General features: G+C 28.2%; 1 protein-coding gene across 3 annotated transcripts in view; it reads left to right on the forward strand.

Moving 5' to 3' along the window:
- Window positions 1-22,777, forward strand: part of LOC139086594 (uncharacterized) — a 193,458-nt gene that overhangs the window by 162,137 nt on the left and 8,544 nt on the right. For all 3 annotated transcript variants that reach the window (XM_070635092.1, XM_070635091.1, XM_070635093.1), the window contains exons 3-9: window positions 1,118-1,265; window positions 3,664-3,854; window positions 18,559-18,669; window positions 19,093-19,230; window positions 19,381-19,524; window positions 20,874-21,075; window positions 21,247-21,375. In XM_070635092.1, the coding sequence (XP_070491193.1) occupies window positions 1,118-1,265; window positions 3,664-3,854; window positions 18,559-18,669; window positions 19,093-19,230; window positions 19,381-19,524; window positions 20,874-21,075; window positions 21,247-21,375 (1,063 nt within the window). The remainder of the gene's footprint in view (window positions 1-1,117; window positions 1,266-3,663; window positions 3,855-18,558; window positions 18,670-19,092; window positions 19,231-19,380; window positions 19,525-20,873; window positions 21,076-21,246; window positions 21,376-22,777) is intronic.

Consider the following 22,777-nt stretch of genomic DNA (forward strand, 5'->3'; position numbering starts at 1 on the left):
CTGCTATTCCTTTCTGAATTTTTAATTTGACAAGCTTTTATACATTTTTTTTAATTCCAAATTGAATTTGAAAATATTTTTTTTTATATATATATATTTTTTTAGAGTGGACCATTAAAGTTGCATTAAAGCTAATAATTTATTTGCAAACTCTACAATAGATTTAATCTAATAGCATCATTGTCCGTTGGGATCAAAGTGAGATGAATGTTGTTTATCATTTTCATGAATTTATTTTCTATTTTTCAAAAAATTAAGCAGTGACCTTGTCTTAGTCACAAGCCTCATTTCCTTTTAAACAATAAATTCCAAGATAAAGTTATATAATTCATAAAAAACATCAGAACCATAAAACTTTCAAGAGTCAATGTCTAATGAACATTACAACTTGTTTAATAAATTTTACAAATAGAACCATCTTGCAGTTGGTACAATTCTCATTATTCGTTATTATTTTTAAAAATAATTGTCATTAAACAGCATAAAATAAATTATTGAATCTCATATCGTGCCATCGTCATGATAACAGTGCTTACAAGAACCAGGGAAAAGAAAGTTTCGTTCACCATTAAAAAGTCAATTGCAAGACAACAACAAGAAAAGCTAAAAACATGAAGAGGAAACCATAATTTTAGAGAATATTTATGTGCACTCCAAGTTCTTCCACCAAAGTTTCAGTTACTTCTTTTTTTGTTTGAGTAAAAATAATTTATAAAATTTTTTTATATGTGTTTGAATTTATTGCCAATTTTCTGCCGTCTCAAGGAAAAATAATTGGTAAACGTGTTTGTTTGCATCAAGGAAGAAAGCGCTTTTTCTTCAATTAACTGTTAATAATAAAATTTTAAGTTTTCTCATGTTTTAAAGATCAAATTTGTTAGTTCAAGAATATTAGATCATATGAAACATCAATAAGTGGATTAACATTCACTTTGTATTAAGCTAAATTTTCGTTAAAAGCATCGAGCTGAAAACTCGATGAAATAGTAAAAAAATTAATTACATGCAAAAGCTAAAAGTTTCTCGACTACTGCAGAATAAAAACAAAAATTTAATGCTATTCGTGATAAAAAGAAATTAATGTTAAAATTTTTCCATTTTCTTTATATATTTTCAGCGTCAACAAATTGTGTCTTTCCTTCACAATGGAACGGATCGTGGTTCCAGTCGGGAGAGCAACAACTGATTACATTCAGCGGCTCAGCTATGAGCTCGCGTGGTCGATGTGTAGCTAGTGATGGTGATAAATTTCTACTAGTCAATGAGTAAGTGATCAAAAATACTTGAAAATCCTTTGATTTTTTAGAGTAAATTTTTTTCGAATTGTCGCATAAAGAAAAAGTAAAAAATCACGAAGTAAAGTGTAAAAAAATGATAGAAGGAAAAGTTTTCTAAAGAACTTTACTTGATTTTTGTGAGGAAGTAAAAAAAACGACAAAAAAAGAATTTGAGGTACATGAAAAGAAGGAAGAAATGTTGAACTTTACAAATTAGATTATTCGATGTTCTTTTCATTCTACTTCTAGTTTCTTTTTTAAAGTATTTTTTCCACGTGAAAAGTTGGAGTGAATTGACTAAGCTTTAGAACCCTTCACTTCGTGACGATGAAAAGTTTTCATCTCGAAAAAGGCATTTTAATGTACTCATTTTACCTTTTTTTAGTTTTCTCACAATCCGCAATCTCAATTTTCATCCTCTAGTTTTAAGTTTCAAAAGAATTTACGGATTGAATGGATTGATTGTCTGGTGTAGACGATGAATAAAATTCGAAGAAAAATTCTTCAGACTATTTCAATATAGTTTACCTTACAATCCATTCCAAATTGATTGATGAGAATTTAACTTTGATCTTTAAAATTAAAGCCGAATGTAATGGGCAAATCGCGTAAAAATTTTGAAAAGGGATTTAATACTTTTAATAATGAATTGCGATTTACTGAATAATAAAATTTTTCATTTCATGGATTATTTAAAATAAAAATTGAATAAGTATCAAGATTGTTGTCCCTAAATGTTATGAACAATCCTTACAAACAGCATGAGTATGTGTTTATGTATTCATGTCAAAATTGCATACTCAAACCTTCATACTTCAGTTAAAAATCCATTCGTTTTAATTACACTGTATTGTTTTTGAAAATGCATTTCATTCGTAGTCAATTTTAATTAAAACTTCACCATAAACTTTCACGATAAAGCACAGCATAATTCACCCTTCAATAAAATTATTAATCCATTCAATCTGTATTCAAAAGAAATAACTTTTAGTAGTTTTTTTTTTCAACTTCTTTTCATTTGGCTGGCAAACTTTCTGTTCAGAATAAGTAGTGGAAATAGAGTAGTAGAGAGATATAGTATGAGGAGAAGAATAAAAGTGCATCAGCAGTGAAGTGAACTCTTAACGAATTGCACGAATAAGTGAGAAACTTTTTCTTTCAAAGTTTTTTTTTCTTCTGCTGCTTTTCATAAAGCAATAATAAAGAAATGAAATTTGTGCATATTCTATACACATGTATCGACGTGATGATAAAGAGTACTTTATGCTACTCACATATCCTTAAAAACTTTTTTTTTTATAAATTCTTACTTGTTAGAGGGTGCATTTATATATCCAAAATGTAAAACATATTATTATTCACGTGTTGTGCAATTCCTCAGTCTCATTTTGTTTCTTTTTCTCTCTCTCTTTCCCTTTCTCTTTTTGCTTTTGCATCATATACATGTGTACATTTCTCTCTATTTTTTACTAGATAGAGAATAGAAAGTTATATAAGTTTTATTCGTCACATCTGCTTTTTGCCGAAAAAAATAAAGAAAGAAGTTTTGTTCGTTGTCGTTGCAAATTTCATAAATATTGAACAAAATAATAAACGTACATGCATGAAATGCAAGGGGTGGAAAATGAAGACCTTCAGGATATTTAGAAAGATTCTGTTGGTGGTTTTGATCTTCGACAATTTTTAATTTTTTTTTTCTAAAATCTTATATTAGAATTTTTCTCCTTCTTCTTTTCTCCTTCAATGTCATTATGCGAAATGATAAAGATATAGTCACTTTAGTGACCCAGTTGGCAAAATGCAACGTGATAATTTTAAAGTAACAACTGCCAAACAATACAGCATGGAAACTGTACGAAAATTAAAAAAAAAAACTGGAATTCGATCGATGAATTGAAATATATAGTTATGCATAAAAAAATTTTTTCTGATGCTGCTATTGAAACCAATAAAACAAGCTTTATGCAAAAAAAAAAGAGTAAAAAAAATATTCAATAAAAGTTTTCCGAACAAATCGAATCGGAAAAATACACAATTTAGCACATCATAAATCACTGGGTTGTCTTCTTCCTTCACCCAACTCATTTCACATATCTCATTTACGAATGGAAACTGTGCAGAAAAACTTGCAACAATAAATTTTTCAGCTTTTGAAGAAAAATTTCATTGAAGTGAAACTTTTCATAAAAAAAAATATAACAATACATGGGGTAAAAGTAGTCAAATGAAACATGAACATTCCTGCTTTAAGTAAAAGTTTATCTTTTGAATTAAAGGTTTTTCCTCCTCGCTTTTCATGTAGAAAATTGTAGAAAATAACTACACAGAAACTATGTCATGTCATTCATTTACTCACTCTTTTTTTTCCTTATTTTCTAATTTCCAGAAAAAATACAGATTGTAAAAGATGCGTTGTCATCTATGAAAAGCATCCAAATGTACTTCAGTATAAGGAGAGTGAATGTGAATTAGAACAAAACAACAAACCATCATCAGCAGCTATCAGTAGTGTAATCAGAAGCGATTATAATACTGACTCAAGATATCAAGGAACTGATCAATATATAGATCTAGAAGGTGAGTTTTTTAAATTGAAATTTTTAAAGCATAGATTTTACTTTAAGATTGAATATTTGACTTAAAGACATTTTTGCTCCTTAACATGAATGATATCAAACGTTTTTTTCTTTATGGAGTTTGCTATTTTTGGGGTTTCTTAGGACGCAGACTCCTTGTTGTAAAATTAGAAAATTATTTTTGTTCTTAGAAGTTCTTTATTAAATAAGAAACATTTTTCATAATAATTTCTTCATGAACAAAACTTACTTTTGATTAACTTTCATTATTAAGAATGAATCAAGAAACTTTTTGTAGTCTAGCTTTTAAATTTTCCCAAACACATCGACCTTTAAAATTTAATTTGTTTTTGAAAACCATAAAACTTAATCGCTATAATTCGTGTACCTAAATAAATCGGAAAAAAACAGTAAAGCTTATAATATCTCGGAAGACACCTTTGAATTAAATAATTTAAAATATTCGTCCCTCACGACTAAATTTAATATTTTTAATACAAGATAGAGAATTGCGTACTTTAATACACTTTTTACCTTTCATAATTCTTCGCTCTTCTCCTGTTGTATTATTCGTTCATGTCTGTGAGTAAAAAACGAAGAAAAAAAATCTACCGCTATTGCTATTACTGATGCTGTTGATAAATTAAGATTAATTTTAAGATGTGGAGTGAATGCGTAATTTTTATTAATTTCCTTTTTGTGCAAAATAATGTTCATGCTGCGTGTTATTCTTCTTTGGGGGTGTCCTGTTATTCTGAATTAGAAGAATTCTATATGCTTACATCGAGACTTGTTTATCTTAATTTCGTCTTTTACTCATTTTATTTATTTATCTTTTTTATCATTGGAAACAATTTAATGATAAAAACGATCATTATGACTGTAATGATAATGATAAATGAAAAGAATTGTATTCAACTATAAGGAGATGTTACGCAAATTGAATAGAAATTATTGTTTACAATGAAAAGAAATTTTTTAATCCTATAAAATATGATAAGACAAACAGGGTTTTAAAGTGACTAAACATGATATCTATCCGCATTAGTTCTAATTTAATGTTCCCATCAGTTCTTGTTTTTCAACCCTCGTGACAACTATTCTCGATAAAAATTAACAAGATAAAGTTTTCGTTGAGAAAATGCTTTAATCCCCATAACGCCTGAAAAAGAGAAAGAGAAATGATGTGAAGTGGGGGAAAAGGGATAAGAAAAGTAGGGAATGACGTTGAGTAAGTACAATTTCCGTGAATCATTATTTTTTATCAGCATGAATGAACGTTGAGTGTTTTAAGTGCCTTGCTGTTTCTCTTTCTCTTACAGTCACTCTATCTCTTCATTCCTATAAGTAAATTATAAAAATGGTTTTGAAAGAGCGACGTGACTTTCATTGCAAAATACAACAACAGAAAAAATTCCTAATTCCATTTTCTTTTCTTTTATTTATTTCATTTTATTATAAAAATAAAGCAAAAGAGAAAAAGGAAAATGAAAAGTTTTCACAGTTCCTTGACTTAATTGCCCGTGTGGTCATGTTATTTTAGAATATTTATCACTTAATATTATTTATGACAAATTCAATTTGACTTAATGTATTTAAATTTCCACTTCTTCTAAAACTCTTAAAAAACATGAAAAATAAAATAAAAATATTTACTGACATGTTGAAGACGATGAAATTTGAAATGCTTTCTTTTCGGTCGGTGTTGAGTAACATTGTGTACAATCGAAGGGCAAACAATATGACATAAAAATATTAATGCATAATTTATTTACGTTGTCTACCGTTGAGAGACGTGGTGTTGTCAAATTTGCTCTTATACGTACATATTTATCTTCAATTATGTATTGTGGCAACGAATTAAACTGCGGAATAGTGAAAGAAAATGTTGTTACGGGGTGATATTTAATTTTGTTTGATTAAATGTCTCTTTATTTTTAGACAGAACTATAATTAATTAATCAATAGACATAAAGATAGTGAAAATAAAGTAATTAGTATTGTTTTCTGATATGAGAGCAATTACCAACTCTGGGTAGCAAAACGATAAAAATGTAGAATGCTGTAAAAATTATTCAGAAAAGCTTTTTATATGGTTCCGAGTGCACTTGTTCCCTTCCTGTGAAATTATTCTTTCTTATTTGTTTATACATATTTTTTATGATGGAAGAAATTGAATAATTTTTTCTGTCACTTATTTTCTTCTTATTTACCTTCACATTTATACCCCCGTCGCAGTTAATTTTCATAATTTTCAATTTCTCTCCTTCAACGCTTTTGTTGCTTTCCTCTGTTTTATTCTTCTGCCTTCGTCTAATTTTTTCCACTTTCTTATCATTAATCAATTTAATGAAGCATTCTTTGGGGCGCAAAATGCGTTGTGTACTTTTTATATTTCATTTTTTTTATCTTCTCTGTTTTTATTCTTATATTTTTGAAGAATGTTCCATATTAAAAATTTATTCTATATCTGGTGGCAACCGAGGAGCTTCTTCGAAGGGATCTCATTGACTTTGACTTTGTTTTTTTTTCCTATCCTATGCAACATTTATTGCCAACGCATTTTTTTTGGAGATGAGAAATCCCTCGTGACTCTTTATATTAATGTTTATTTTGTCATTTTTTTGTACACCCAACCACTCTTTTCCTTTGTAAATCATAAAGTGGAACCTTTCTTCGTTTAAGCGTCTGAAATAAAAAAGAATAAATTTTCCTTATCAAAGATGAGAACATTTCCAATTTTTAATGTCATAATGGAAGATCCATAACATTACAGGCAGTTTTTTCATCCTTGATGGGAATTTTTAAATTAAAAAAGAGCTTATAGATTTTTCAAAGCAACTGGCTAACTTACTTACTGAGCTTCATATGGTTTCAAAAAAATAGATTGAAAAAAATAATTATTTTACAATAAAATTCACTTAAAATGAAAATATATGCCTAATTTGTTCTTACGGAATGCCAATTTTTACTTCTTTTTAAAGAAAAAATCTTTCATGAATAAAAATGATTTGTAATTTTTAAAAATATACTAACCATGCTACTTATTATGTCAGAAATAATAATAAAATTAATTGTGAGAAAAACTTGCTTCACAAACATCTGGACCATAAATGAGAACGAGATGGGATCGGATGGTAAAAAAGGTAGTGAGGCAAATTTTTTTTTTTAAATTGAATTATTAAAATAAAATAATATCGAGCATTCAAAAATCTTTTCGAGATTAAAATTTATCATATTCATTTTCATTCATTTACAATGAATACGATTGAGATATCCTTCCAACCGCTCTTTCTCTTCATTTTCAAATATTCGTCATAAATCATGTATGGATGAATGTTTCAAAGATTTTCTCCTTTTTTTCATGAATATTCAAGTAATTTTCCTGCTTCCTTCTTTTCATTTCATTTCACGAATTTATATAAACATTTATTTTGAGTCTATATTATAGATGTATGAAGGTATACATGGATACACGCGAAGAAAAGGGTTTTGTTATTATATATATATATAGCTTGCTTCAAAAAATTTCATCCATGGATCCTTTTTCACTTATTTATATACAAATACCTTTCATTCACTGAAAAATTGAAAAGAATAAGAATGAAACATATTAAGGATTTTGATGAAAAGAATTGAAAAGAATGAAACCTTTAAGGAAACATAAATTTGTTTTTGATGTCTGTTGTCATGAAGAATGTAATGAACTTTGAATATATTGCAACTTTCTTAAAAACATTTGGCATTTGCCTGATTTGTAATTATTTTTTGATAACAATTCGAAATTAATTTTTTTAACATTTGATTCTCAATAAAATGTAAAAAAAACTGTGAAGGTAAAGTCATTAATGTGTAGGAAGCAATCCAAAATTTTAACCCATTAATAAAATCTTTATTAAATTACAGAAAATTCAATATTTGAACATCATTCTTTGTTATTTGATAACTTTACTTTCATGAATATTTTATATTTTCATCAAAAGCTTCAAACTTTTCGACCTTGAATCTCATTTCAATATTGAAATAAAAATTCAACAAAAAGCCTACACGGGTGAACATAATACACTCAAAATATCGATTTCAAAATTATTACAAATTGATTAAATAAAATTTCTTAAAAACCATTTCATTTAAATGATGTTTTATTTTGATGGAAATTATTCATCTCAACCTTAACAGACCAGAATTTTTTTTCCTCGTTTCAATAACAATTTCTGTTAAAATTCGAAAATCATAAAAAGCTTCCATCATAATAATGTTTTCCCACATCATTTAAATTGAATTTTATAAAGTAAATACATGTTGTTGTAAGATAAGTAATTCTCTGAATTTTATTACATTTTCAATGTGATTTCCTTTTCTTTTATGTTTTTTCTGCACATTTTACAAACAAACATGAAAACATAAAATAAAAAATTTTTGCTCTTTTTTTGCAAAAAAAAAAAAATCTCCGTTGCCTCCCAAACCATTAACGTGTGTATATGAAAAGGAAGAAAGGCAAAATGAAAAGAAGATGCTCTCATATAAATGTGAAAGCAATTTGCAAAATCTGTTCCAGCTCATTGCCATATGCAAATTTTCCATCCGTTCACAAATATGGTCTATTTTTGTGTTCAAACTAAGCACACATTGATCTTCCCTCAAAAATAGTTATAGTTTCTACCATTCTCCTCTGAGAATTTTTATCTGTGTGCTTTTATATTTGAATGTTGTTTTAGAATATCCATAATGATCATTAAAAAAAACAATGAAGGATATGCGGAGAAAGAAAAATTTTCAAATTGAGAAAAATAATGAAAATATAAAAGTACGAGATGAGTGAATTAATAGTAATGCTGAGTAGACCAGAGAAGTAAGGTTGTCATTTGTTGGAATAAAGTTATCAAAGCGATTTTTTCTTACTTATTTAATAGTGTAATGGAAAATAGTGAACATATGAAGAGTAAAACTCTATCACGAAGTTATAAATTACACTTAAAAACCAGCCAAGACAACATTATCATTCAAGAAATTCACTACATAAATTATATTTAATTCCAGGAAAATTTCTAGATCAGAATATTAATAAACGTTGAAAATTCATATATTTGCTATCCACTTCACGACTACTATTCACATATAAAGTGAAATGGAAAGATAATCAAACATTTGCTATGCTTGATAGAATTTTAAAATGTCCATAACCGACATGATGAATATACCTGTAAAACATCATCATAAAATATATATATTTTTTTCCACTACCGTTTACTATTCTACAAACTGCTACTTATCTTCATTGTCTTCTTGTTTCTACAGACTTTTTAGAAGAAAAATCGGTAAAAATGCTCTTGTTTCATATCATTTATTCCACTTGAATTCTACTAAAGCCTTTAGTAGAGAAAACAGACGAAAAGTTGAAGAGTGAAGAAAAACTTTACCTAGTGAGAAATGAAAAACTTTCATGTACAATATGTGCATTTACAAGAGAGAACTAATCCAAAAAATCGAAAAGAATAATTCTTTTATCATTATTTTAGGTACTATAGATCAGCATTAGTGTTAAAAATATAGAAGTCTTGCTCGTCAATAAGTATGATATTTCACAAAGAAAGCAAAGAGTTACCTGTCTTAGCTTTACTAATTCTTTTTCCATTTATAAGCTCACGTAAAATTTCACATGACTCTACATTTTCATCTCCATCAACGAAAACATTTCAACCTTTTTTCTTTCCCATCCATTTTCTAATTTTTAAGTGACTTAAAAAAGTTTTTAAAAGCAAACTTCTTCTTTAAATACTCACTTTCTATAAGGTGTGTTATACAAAATGTATAAACATAGGCTTGAAGTAGATAGTTCCATTTCATTAATGCCATCGAATAAGGGGGTTTGTTCCGAAAAGCACACATAAGAAAAGGTATTTGCGAGTGAGGAAAAACTTTTTTCTTTCCTTATTTCTTTTTATACTTGTTAAACACATAAATTTACTTCTTATTCCTTTAGAAACAAACTCACGTTCAAGGCATCAATGTTATCACTATATTTGAGCAAGGCTGTAAAGAAAGGGCAAAAGGGTGTCGACAATGCCTTTATTCTCCCCAAATCTCTTGCTCAATTTTTTCCGTGTTTGTGTAAGTGTGTAACTATAGAAAAACCGATTTGGTGCTATAAATAATTAATAAAATTTCAACAGAATTTTTGATTGATTAGGTATCGAATGATTAAAGATATATGTGTATCTAGTCATAAGAAGACTATTGAATGTAGAGGTCAGTTAGTTAAATAAATAATGCTTTTCTTTATATCATATTTTAATGTCTAAATGCATCATATTTTCTAAGCCCTTTTTGTCCATAAAAAAGTAGCTTTCCCTTGTCATGACGACATATCTGTGATATGATAAAAAAATATATCGATATTCATTCATTATACTTATAGGCACATGGAGCATGAGTAGTCGAAATGCAATAGGATAATATTTGTCATTCTCTATTGACACTCGATCTAGAGAGTGGAGTAGAATTTGTACAATAATAACACATGCTCTGCCTTGTATATATGTTGTCTCATGTAATTGTCGAGAAAATTGAATGTATGAAGTGAATATAGGCACAATGATAGATTTATTTAAGGACATTTTCACTCACACATACAAATACTTTGTGAAATACACACATGTGTGACTAGGAAAAACTTTCGAATGGCTTCTCCATTTCACAGAAAAGAAATATGAAAAGGCTCTGAAAATGTGTTTAAAGATGGAAGATAACAACATCAATCATTTAATAATGTGAACAGTACAATAAAGAGTGTTAAAGGAAGCAAAGAGGAGATATGTGTTTACATATTCTGTCGATATATAACAAACTAGATTCAATGAACAGACATCGATCATAATTTCATATTAATCTTAAGCCAATCGTGAAGGAATAAATAATTGAATGATGACTAAAATAGATTCTTCTTTTTTCATTCTATTTTGCTATATATGCCTAAATATTTACTATACCGTAAGTTAGCAACAGTTGATAAGGATTCTATTTTATTGTGAAGTGTAGTGTGATTTTATTGATTTATTCATGTACACTTGAACATACATACAGTATGTGTTAATGTATTTGAATCTACAAAAGATGCTGGTTAAGAGCTTATGAAATATATTGTTTTCGCAAATTTCGTTGAGTTTTGGAAATTATTTTGGCTTTTAAGCTAATAAATTGGGGTTCTTTGTAGGAATTCAAGAAACAATATGACTAACATTTTAAAAACATTGATATGTGCACCAAATACGCAATAATGAAACCTAATATGTTCCACAAATACTCAATAAAGTCTCAGGTTAATTAATAAATGTTGAATAAATGCAAATTTCATATTTTCCTAATGAATGATTATTTTCTGAATTAGAAAACCTCAATGTATAATGATCCGTTCATTAAAATAATAATTTTCACATCGAAGTGAGTGAACACTATGAAAAAGACATGAATGCAATGCAAAAAAGAGAAAAATTTTAAATTTTTGCAATGTTGCTAATTAAATTAATCATTATACTAAAAGTTTTTCATCATTTATTGGAATTGATCCAAGCAAGAGGAAAGAACAGAAAGAGAAAAAAAAGTTTATAATAAAATAAAATATATATATATAAAAAAAGCAAGAGCAAAACTCTGATTGCCATTTTTTCTGTATTTATGTTTGATTGCAAATTGAATTTTTTCACAGTTCAATAAAGTTTCAGCAAACAAATAGCAGAGAAGAGAGTGCAAATATTTCATTTAATTGAAAATCATATTTTTATATATAAATTGTATTGAATTTTTTTTTGTATTGTGCTGATAAAGTGAAAATGCTTTGTTGCTTCCAGCAATAATATTGTAGTTATTTCTTTTTCTGTTAAGTTTCACGTTAATTTTTCAATCTCGCGTTTTTCTACATTGTCCATAGAAACGGTAATTATTTCATGAGTAGTAGGGGGATGATACGTTTATGAAAACTTCGGAAAAAATTGTAGTAACTGGAACAAAATTTCAGTGACTTTTTTTCACTCTTTCATCCTTAAAGCTATCCCCTGTCTTAATTAAACTCAAGATGAAGAAGAGGAATTATATACAACATAGAGCTTTATCTCAATATCTTAACTCATACTTTGTGTCAATCAATTAAGGCTTCTTGTCTACTACTCAAGATTCTCCACACTTAGCAAATGGGAGGAATTCTCAATAATTTCTAATCATCAACTTACTTATCACTCACCATCTCAATGGAAAATTCTTCTTGTATCAATTATTGACAAGATGGGAGAAGCCATTAAATTGAGATAATAGATACAAGTTAGCAACAAAATAGTAATGGAAAATCTTTAAGTTTTGCAATTATTTTATGAAAAAGTAAAGTATTTCTTTAAATATATTATCTCTGTTTCCCTCAGACTTTTGGATTTTTACTGATGTTTTTTTCTGAGTTTAAGATGTATTAGAAAATCAGTAGGATTTTATAACCATTGGCAACATGAAGTAATTTAAAATTTATTTTTCAATGTCTATCAAAAGATTTATCTTCTATTTAAATTCAACAATATGAAGGTAATACAAATATGATAAAAATATAGGCACAACAGTCACACAATTGTATTGTTACCTTAACAAAAACAGAATTTTTTGAAGCATGAAATCCTATTTTCAACTACTTAAAAAATATGTTTCTCTTCATTATTTATTTTTTTTTTTCTTTTATTTCAAATCCTCCTTTTTGCTCTATTTTTTTTGTTTCTATCCTCCCACTTTTCTATTTTTTCTCAAATTCAAAGTTATTTTGGCTCGAAGGGAAAAACAGACGACGATGATGGACAAAGAAATATTTTTCTTAAATTACTCTTGTTTATTTAATATAAAGAATCTTATTGTACTCAATTCTTATTAAAGATACATTGACTTGTTTACATTTTTATTTTTTTTTAACTTCACTTGACAATGACATAAAAATTAGTCATCAAGCTTGTTTAAAGAGGTTAGCATCGTGTCAATGAATTCTAAAGTAAATTGTACATAAACTTGATGTTTTAAATAAATTCAAAGCTAAATTGATATTTGAAAAGATGCTCACAACATGTGACACAAATTGCATGTCGCCTACATGCCAGTATTTTCAAAAGAATAATTTGCAATCTCATCAAGTATCAATTCAATTGAATTGTTTGCTACTTATTGTCTAATGACAGAAACTTTAATGCTCATTAATTACTTTGACTTTACATAATCTCATCGTCTATTTGAGTTTTAGTTTATCATCTCATGCAATCTCAAAATATGTTGTCGTAATGAACTTTCAGATAAGGATCTATCGTCTAGTCTAAATTATATTGAAGAAGTAAATAAATTAAGCAAAACGAACTTTTTAATTTTAAGTAAAAAATTGTAAATGGAGTATGTCGTTCATTAACAGATGACAAAAGTTATGAAATCTGTCCAACATATATATATATATATTGGATATATGGAGATGAAGAGAGGATGAAGAAATAAAAGCTTTTTTTAACGAAAAAACGTTTTCCATGTTGCTCTTTCAACTTCCCCATTGTTCTCATTCATTTGTAATTTTTCTCCATTTTCATTTGGCTTTTAAAATAACCCAAATGGACTCGAATGAGAGAGAAGGATCATGTATATTTCTATAAATTAAGATGGTTATTTCAATTCTCGGAAATTCTGATGAAAAATATAGCACTTTAACTTTATATATTTGCTGATTCCTTTTTCCATGGCAATTCATGTTCCCCACACCAGCATCCTTATTCTTCTTTGAAAAAATCCTTCTTTCCACTCATACTAGCATCATCATCAACAATTCACGCCTCGTCAACTTCCATTAACTTTTGAAAATGAAGGAAGAAGTAAAAGTAGAATGAGCAAACTACTGACTTCGATGATGGAGTTTAAATTGCTAAATTAGTGTTTTGCCAAGGCAAATAATGTGCAAAGACAATCTACTCTTTCCTTACTACCTACAAAACTAACTGTATACTTTTCATTCTCTTTCACTTATATCTCACTCTATTATACTTTGTCTCTTTCTTGTACGCTCGACTCCTCCTGTCTTCAACAAAATATCATCTTGTCTTGATTTAATTAAAACTTTTATTTTTGGAAAAGCATTCTCTTCCCTTAAAATGTACGTTGGATGATATTTTTTGCTTTAATTTTTAAAATTTTAATTACTGCTACGAACTGTTAGAGTTTGAAAGCAAGAGCATTGGATTTATGTGTTACAGTATAATGGAAAATTTAGAAACAAATAATCAGTAATGTTAGAAAAGTTTGTAAAATCAAGAAATCAGTAAACTATAAGGGGGATAATTTGTTTGATGAGTGTAAGTATCATTATTCAATGATTTCTTGCTAAAAAGTCGTGAATTATCATTTCATGTTTATAACTATTTAAATTCAACAGAACAAAATCTGTTGTAATTCTAGTGTAAGAAGTAGGAGATTAAATTTGTTTTCAAAATTAAAAGAGAATTTTCACAAATATTTTACTACTACAAAAAGATTTTTCTTAAAACTGTAGAATTTTCACATTTCAAAAATAGATTTTAATTCTAATGTCTTACAACTTAAATAATCAATGAAATATTTTTTGTCAGATAAAATTCTGCATCTCTTGAACTAATCAAAATGATTGCTCCACTTTTATTCAAGTCAAAAGCAGAATAAAGAAGAAAACAATCTTTAATTATAATGAACCTGATGAATAAAATTAAGGCAAGTTGGTAAAGAGCCATGAAGATTGTGTAACGTGTATTTATTGAGTAAATAAATGAAAGTGGACGTATAAATGTAATTTTTTATTAAAACTAGGTTATTTAAGGATTAACGGACATAACGCACATAATATTAAAATAAAATTTCTTTTTTTAAAATCTTATGTAAATTTATCTAATACAGATTATTGTTAAAGAAAGTTCAGCAAACTACGTGACAGGATTATTTTATGAAAAATTATTAATAATTTTTCTCGCTGCTGATTCCCTCCTACTTACTTTACCAAATACAAAATACGAAAGTTAACATCTCGTTCCCATAAGCAACTGCTGATGTAATACCTCAAGTTCACGAAACATTATTCTTTAATACAAGGCATACGACAAACTAAAAGTACATCTGTCAGTTAAAAGTCAAAATTTATGTTAAGAACAAGAGTGAGAAAGGAAAAGGCAACAAATCATGTGGGATTTCATCAGGCTTAATAAATAAATAGTCAAATGTTGTATAGACAAATACGAATAAGAAAATTTTTGGATTGATATAAAAGTGTTTAACCACAAATGAATATAAATGATGCAAGAAGGGAAGAGAAAAAATACCACTTTGAAAAATCTTAAAAATTTAAATCAACAAAAAGTTTAAAGAACTTTTGATTTGAGTTGCTATTCCCTTTTCAACACGTGGAGGTGTTTCAATAGAGTTAAAAATAATGTTTTTGAAAGAGTCAGCCTACGAGTAATTTCTTCTTATATCCTTGGTACATTTGAATAATAAATTGCTGAATAAAAGTCACTTGAGATTTTCTAATTTTTCTGTGTAACCTCAAAATGACATTCACAGACATTAAGAGAGTATTGCACCAAAAAGTCTTATGAGATCATTAAACTTTTAAAGTCACAGACTTTTCCAATAAAAAGAAGTGACTTTTTGCTACTCTATTATAGAGAATTATAGACTATAAGATTCAAAAAAAATTCGCACAAACATACATAATAGATAAATAAACAATAAAGGAAAGAAAATTGAAGTTGAATTTGAATTTGAGTGGCACTTGTGAGAATTTTCATTTTCTTTCCCATTCCATTTTCAAGATATCTAAAATGTATGTATGTGTATGAGAGATACGGTAAAGCCGTTTCAAGTTTACAAAATGTTCACTTATTGCTATACGAAATGCCTTATCAATTATTTATTTTTATTTTTCGTTAGTTGCTTACTGCTTCTTTGCTAAGCTTCAAAAAGTATCTTCGCATCCCTTTTTGCTATCTCCATCCTTTTTCCATCGTTCTCTCGATCACATCGTGCGTTTTCAACAGAAATTGAATGAGACAGGAAAATCGATAAATAATTACGATTGAAAGGATTTTTTTGGATGTTGTTTCTGTTTCAGCCATCCCATCTTTCCACTTTATTTGAGTGGAAATTAGAAGTTCATATGAGATGAGAAATCTCTATGTCTAATACGATCCCATTGATATAATCATTATCACATACTTCACTTGCTTTCGCTTTAATTTTGATTGACGTCTTTTTTCAGCACATTTTTTTGATAATACTTTTGTTACAATCCTTTAATTGGCTCCATATATTTTCATTAATGATTTAATGATGTGAGTGTAATGAGATCCAATAAAATTCACCTTGAATATTTCACATACTTTCGCATTCCGTCCCACATTAAATCTACTGTCACTGACATTCTTGATTATACCGATAACTTTTATCTGATGACAATGAAATTAATTAAACATTCAAGTTTACTTTCCGCTCAAAAAATTTTTAATTTTTTTTATGAAAAATGTTCTGTAGGTACAAAAAATTGATAATCTCATAAATCCATTCATATATGAATATTAAAGTTTATATTTTGCATTTAAGCGTTTAATTAAAAATTAATCATAAACAACAGAAGTTTTTTCTCTAACTTTGTGCATGTGTTGACATATCAACAGCATGAAAGATTTTTTTCGTTTCATTTTCCAAAAAGGGCAAAGAGGCGGAACCCCATATGATTTTTTAATAATCTCCTTTTTCAATTTTATTTATCATGCTCCCCACGATTTTGACGACAGATTTATTGTTCATGTGTGGTAATATGGGGAGGATTGTCTACCTCTCGCAATCATATTTTTTTATTATTATTCCTAGCCATTCTTCATGATGTTTGCATTTTTTTCTCTGTCCTGTCGGTGGCAATACAATTGCTAGATACAAAATTGTATCAAACTGTGTAATGAAATTTCATGGAAAAGAATTAATTTTTATGCTAAATGAACTATAAAATGAACCTGTGTTCATTTTGTATTGCTTCATAATAGAGAATTTGATCAAAATTGAAGCAAATTAGGAAGATGTAAAAGATCTTAAAAACTATTTTCAACTCTTTTATATTAAATTTATAAAATTTAGTTCTCTCAGATTGAATATTGACGTTCCTTACAATTGAAGTATTGAAAAGTTTCTAAGATGGACATTTTTATTTTAAATTTAAAGAAAAAAATCACAAAGCGTATTTAAAATTATCTAAGACTAGTAGAATTAAGTTTAAACTTAATTATAAAGGTTGAAAACCGAATATTTATATAGTTATTCAAGTTGAGATCTGAAACAAAATTAATTTTATCAGGAAGATATGTATACATAGATATAATTTATTTGCATAATTTTTCTTTTGAAAATTGATTTAGCAATAAAAGCTTCAAGTATGCTAATAATGGAACCTCCTTTAAATTTCACAAACAAGAAAGATGCTCAACAACTAGCATAAAGAATAGACATATTTGCCAAAGAAAAAAAAAAACTTTTCCACCTGAATTTGGCAATGAATTTCACAAACATATATCATCATCACACTTGAATGGCACATAAAGTGTAATTTTACTCAAATTATGTGTTATCAGAGTGGTCGAATATATGTATCTATAAAATAAATACTAGTTTGCAAATGTATGGGTATACGTTGATGAAAATTGCAAAAGAGTAGACAGAGTGCGATTTAATTTGATGATTCGATGAGTTTTCACATTATTTATAAAGAAGAAAAAAAAATGAGTTTTCCAATCGTTTTGTGAAGGGTTCGCAAAATTGGTTATTTATGTTCAATTGAATTATTTCAAATTAGATTTAATTATACGGTCTCACTCACATTCACAAGATCCAATGTTGTTATTTTTATTTGTATGTTGTTCATTGAAATTTTCAAGATCCAAAAAAGCGATGATTGCATTCGATTCAAGGGGTTTTAAATAAATTTTTTTTTGTGTCTCATTCCCACATCACACTGAATCGACTACATTCGATCTATATATATATATATATATATATATTTTTTTTCATTTTTCGGAAATGAAAAACGCAGAAAATGGAGTTGTTAAATTGTGAATTGAAAGTTGATGTGAGCGTACGTATGTTGATAATCAATTTTTCAATATAGACTGGTTGTGGACACACGGATACATATATAAATATGATTACTGGACATGCCTCACGGATGAATTTTCCAATTTTCCTATATACTAATAAAATATGTGGTAAATCATTTTGAAATTAAAAAGGAGTTTGACATCAACGAAATAGGGGTTGAAGAATTAATAATTATTGAAGTACTTGCCCTCGATTATATGGACATGCCCTTTTTGTTAGACTTGATTGTTTGCATTTGCTTTGATATTTAAAATTGTCGAGAAGAGAAAAATAATTTTTCAATCAATGATGAATTTAGGGTATGAATAGATTTGTTATTAAAATAAAATTATGCAAGTTGATAAATTCCAATTGACGCATTTACTGATTCATAGGTAAAACATAAAAAAACTTCATTACAAGTTGAGCAGAAAATGACTTATTAAATCAACAGAAAATTAATTCCAATAAAATGACTTTTATATCCAATAACATTCTCATCGATAAAGAAAAAAAAATGAAATTAATTTATTTTATCTGTTTCCTCCCAATCACTTTAGCCGCTCGAGATATGCTTCAGTTTTATTGCGAACAAATTCCAGGCGATGCTACACTTCATAGTCTATTCAAAATGAATTCCGAGCCTGTTAAGTGTCCAGCGCCATTGAAAGGTATGAACATGTTTTTTAATTTTTTTAATAGTCTTTATCTTGCCACCTCCTGTGAAAATTCCTCATTACCTTTATGGGAACTATGCCAACGTCTGGTGCTTCTTTTGCACTTATTGGAAAAAAAGTTGTCGTGACATAAGCGAGTAGAGAGAAGAGTAGCAACAAAAAATCAATCAATTTTCAATAAACAGGACTAAAAATTATATTGGAGGCACACACTGATGGTATTTTAATTAATTTTTTTACTACTCATTCTCTCTGGCTTCCTCCTCATTCACTTCAAAAAGGCAAAAACAAATATCAAATAATTTTTTCATGTTCTTTGTAATATGAAACAATTTCAATATCACTATGACACCTATTGCATTATGGAAGAATTTTTTCATCTATTATTATTCGAATTTTTTTACTCTTATTCAATAGGACAATTCGCATTCACATATAGTCGTGGAATTGGTGAATGCAAGAGTCCAGTATCAAAGATAAAAAGTTGCACAGAAGATACTCGAATGATGCTCAATTTTCAAGCATGTCCGGATGTTGAAGGCACTGAAAGTACTGGTGAGTATGCAAATGTCATGACCCTTAGTATTTTTTATGATAAAGTCAATGATTACCCTCGAGCTATGGAGCACAAAATTTTTTAATCAAATTTTTGTCTCTTCTCTAATTTCCTGCCTTATCCAACATCATCAAAAAATATATGTATAGTTGAGGAATTAACCTGCTTGGCAACATGGAAGGATGGTAATGCTCATTACATTGTTGGAACCTTATCGCATAGTCGTGCAACATCGAACGAAGAGCGTTTCCGATGTTTTGTTTATGAGAAAATTAATGCAAATTCTAAACACGGTAAGGCAATTTAGGTCACATGCAGAATTGCTTTTAGTTAGACTTTTAGTAAATGGGTAATAATGGGTTGTTGTGGTGGCACTTAATCATTTCTGTAAAATGACAGATTCAGTCCAGAAGAGTTTTTAATTAAATTTTGTTTTCACACTTTTCTCTGTGTTCAATTACTGTTCCTATCTCTTTTGTTTTTTAATACTATAAATTTAGGTAATTTGGATGTTTGTATTTTAAAAGAAATTGTTTTTTTTAATGAAATGCAAGGTAAAATCACGTTATTTTTTTCTAAATTTATCAAAAGAATTTAAGTTCATATAAAGTGAAAGAAACAGACAAACTTTCATTCAAATTATTTATTCTTACCATAACTATCATTGACACGAAGTGCAGTTTTCACTAAATTGTAGTGTCAATTATGGTAATTGAAGTAAAAAGTTATTATCCCCCACATCTTCTCCATCTTCCATCATTTCATCCTTCTTTCTTTCACTTTCGTCTTCCCCACACTCTCATGTTTTACTTTTCATGCATAAAATTTTATAAATCGTTCCTTCTTTTTCACTCCTGCCTGTATCTGTAAACGGAAAAGTTTTGCCCTTCAATTTACATAAATTTTTATTATAAAAATATTTTCATAACTATAAATACGTACATAACAAAAAATTTGTGAGTTCTGAATGGAATTGAAAAGGGGAAGAGAATGAATGCATAAACATAACCAGATGTACCAATAGTCCAGAAGTACCATCAATTTAATAATGACTATCGACTATCATCATCCATGCTCGATTTTCAAATAACAACAAATAAAATAAATAGAAGAAAGGAAGCAAAAGAGACAGAAGAGGTGATTTTCAAGTGGGGAGGAAGTACAAAATTCAAATAAACTCACTCATAAATGTCAATAAAATAAGAATCCGATGTCAAAATTTTCCATGCGTTTACTCTTTACTGCAAATGATGTGAATCAAGTGGACATACAATTTATATCTCCATTTCACTTCCACTTACTATCTCCATTCTCTTTGGCTCACTTTATACGGTATTCAATATTTAATGATTTGTTTTTATGTTTATCTATTCATTCTTTCGTGTGACTATATGACTATGGAAAAGTGTGAAACAAAGGGATGGAACTATTTTTGTTAATCAATATCTTGCACACTATGTAGATTTTTCCGATCCCTCGTTGTGAATTACAGAATTATATGGTTATAATCTACCTATAAGCGGGCTAGTATTTTGTGTAAATATAGAAAACGAAAAGCAATTCATTTAAAGTATACTAATGACAATCAAAACTGTCTATTTCATACACAAAAAACATTCTTTTTTTATAACATATTCATTAGCCGGCTCAAAGGATGTTGAATATCGACTTGCACAATCAGGCGATGCTACATGTACTGGTTTAGAAAATCCTGAATTTGGATCACGCATCATGACGTTAAAACGTTTTGGTCCAGCCGAGAGATGTGATTTTCCAAAATGGTTCAAGGAGCCAAAACATTGGCATTCACTGAATGGAGAATTGTCATACAATGTACATCAAAAGTATGTAGATTTTCATCTCAATATCAATGACGAATATCATGTCATTGGAAAGCCTTTTTTTATACATGCATGTTGAATTATTTAAAAATAATTTCCTTCACATCTCTCTTTTTTCTCACTTTCACATCTCGTTTTCATCCATCCGTACTTACCATGATGACAATCTTATAGACCCGATGGTACGATTCACATAACAAAAGAGAAGCCAACACAACGTTTGGAATCTAGAGCAGTTTGTGAACAAATCAACAAGCAGACAGCAAATGAAACAATAATGGTAGTTGAGCAGACTACTGGATGGTATGTACATTCTGTTCTTTCTGATATTTATTTTATAGTGATTCTTAGTTTAATTGAATGAGTGCATTGATTTTTTTTCAACTTCTTATTTATCGTCCTGATTCTTTGGGTCTTTTGCCCTTTTCCTTCTGTATAAATTATACAGTCTTTGGTATGATTGAAGAAGTTGACAATTTTTTTTAGATTCTCTTGGTTTTTAAGAGAAACAGAATATTTTGTAAAATTGTGTAAGTTCTATAAATGAATTTAATTTAATATAAATGCATAATCTCCATAATTTTGATACTAGAAATAAAAACTTTTTTAAGCTCAACTTGATTCTTAATGTACATCATCATAGTTGATTTTTATTCCATTTGATCATTATGTTTATTTAACAAATTACAATAAATAAGCGGAAATCTACGAAATCCATTAAATATTTTCCCAGAGCTCTTAAAATTTTTCTCTTCCATCTCTAATAATTTCATTTCATTTTGCTTTTTCCTTCTCTTCATCTCCTTAACTGAACATTTATCCTTGTACCATTCAGTCACAAGCTCTGTTACATATAATTCATGCATAAATAGAGATGTCAATACAAATACTTACGTATTTATGGTTTTTTTTTTTTTTAATATTTGGGTGTTTTACTCAAATATAGTATTTTTTTATATTGACCAAAACCGTTTTGAGGAGAATATTTTGTATAAAGCACCATTAAGATATTTGTACAATTATTTGGGTTTTACATTTTGGGTATTTTAGTATTTGTAAAAATAGTAAAAACCCATATTTTTGACATCCCTATTCATAAATGTATGACTGAAGCAAGCACAAAAAAAAATAAAGATGAAGAAAAATATACAATTTTTATATCGTAATGGAAAACATCTTCCATTTTTTTAGTCCTTCTCTCTATTTCCTTCCCTCTCAATTGCAATGCAATGTAGTATCGTATAAATTGCCTTAAATGCTCATGCTTCCAAATGACTGACTATCTATAAATATGTAAGTATAGTATTCTACATTTGTTTGAATCGAGCTAAAATAAAAGAAACCTCAAAATAATAAGTAAAACAATAGAGGATTCAAAATTATAATAAGGAAAATCAGTTATAAGGCATTTTAATGAAAAATATGATGGCGTGTACATGCAGATGGGTTTGAAATTTATTTCAAAACCACAATTGAGTCAGCGAAATTCGCGACGCAGAAATATTTTTGCGTTTATAATTGTGGGAAAAATTCTTTTTCTTCTTCATTTTTACCCCTCATTCCATCGATTGTTCACAATGTAAATTTATTTTATGTATGAATCTAATTATGAATAATATCATGTACTGGCACATCCCTCCTGTTTTGAATCATGAGCACATTTCAAAGTATTATTATTGCTATTGTGGAAAAATGTCTTATATTA

Source organism: Chironomus tepperi, unplaced genomic scaffold, assembly GCF_022539635.2.
Source record: "Chironomus tepperi strain 1889 unplaced genomic scaffold, CSIRO-AGI_Ctep_v1 contig_85, whole genome shotgun sequence".
NCBI lineage: Eukaryota > Metazoa > Arthropoda > Insecta > Diptera > Chironomidae > Chironomus > Chironomus tepperi.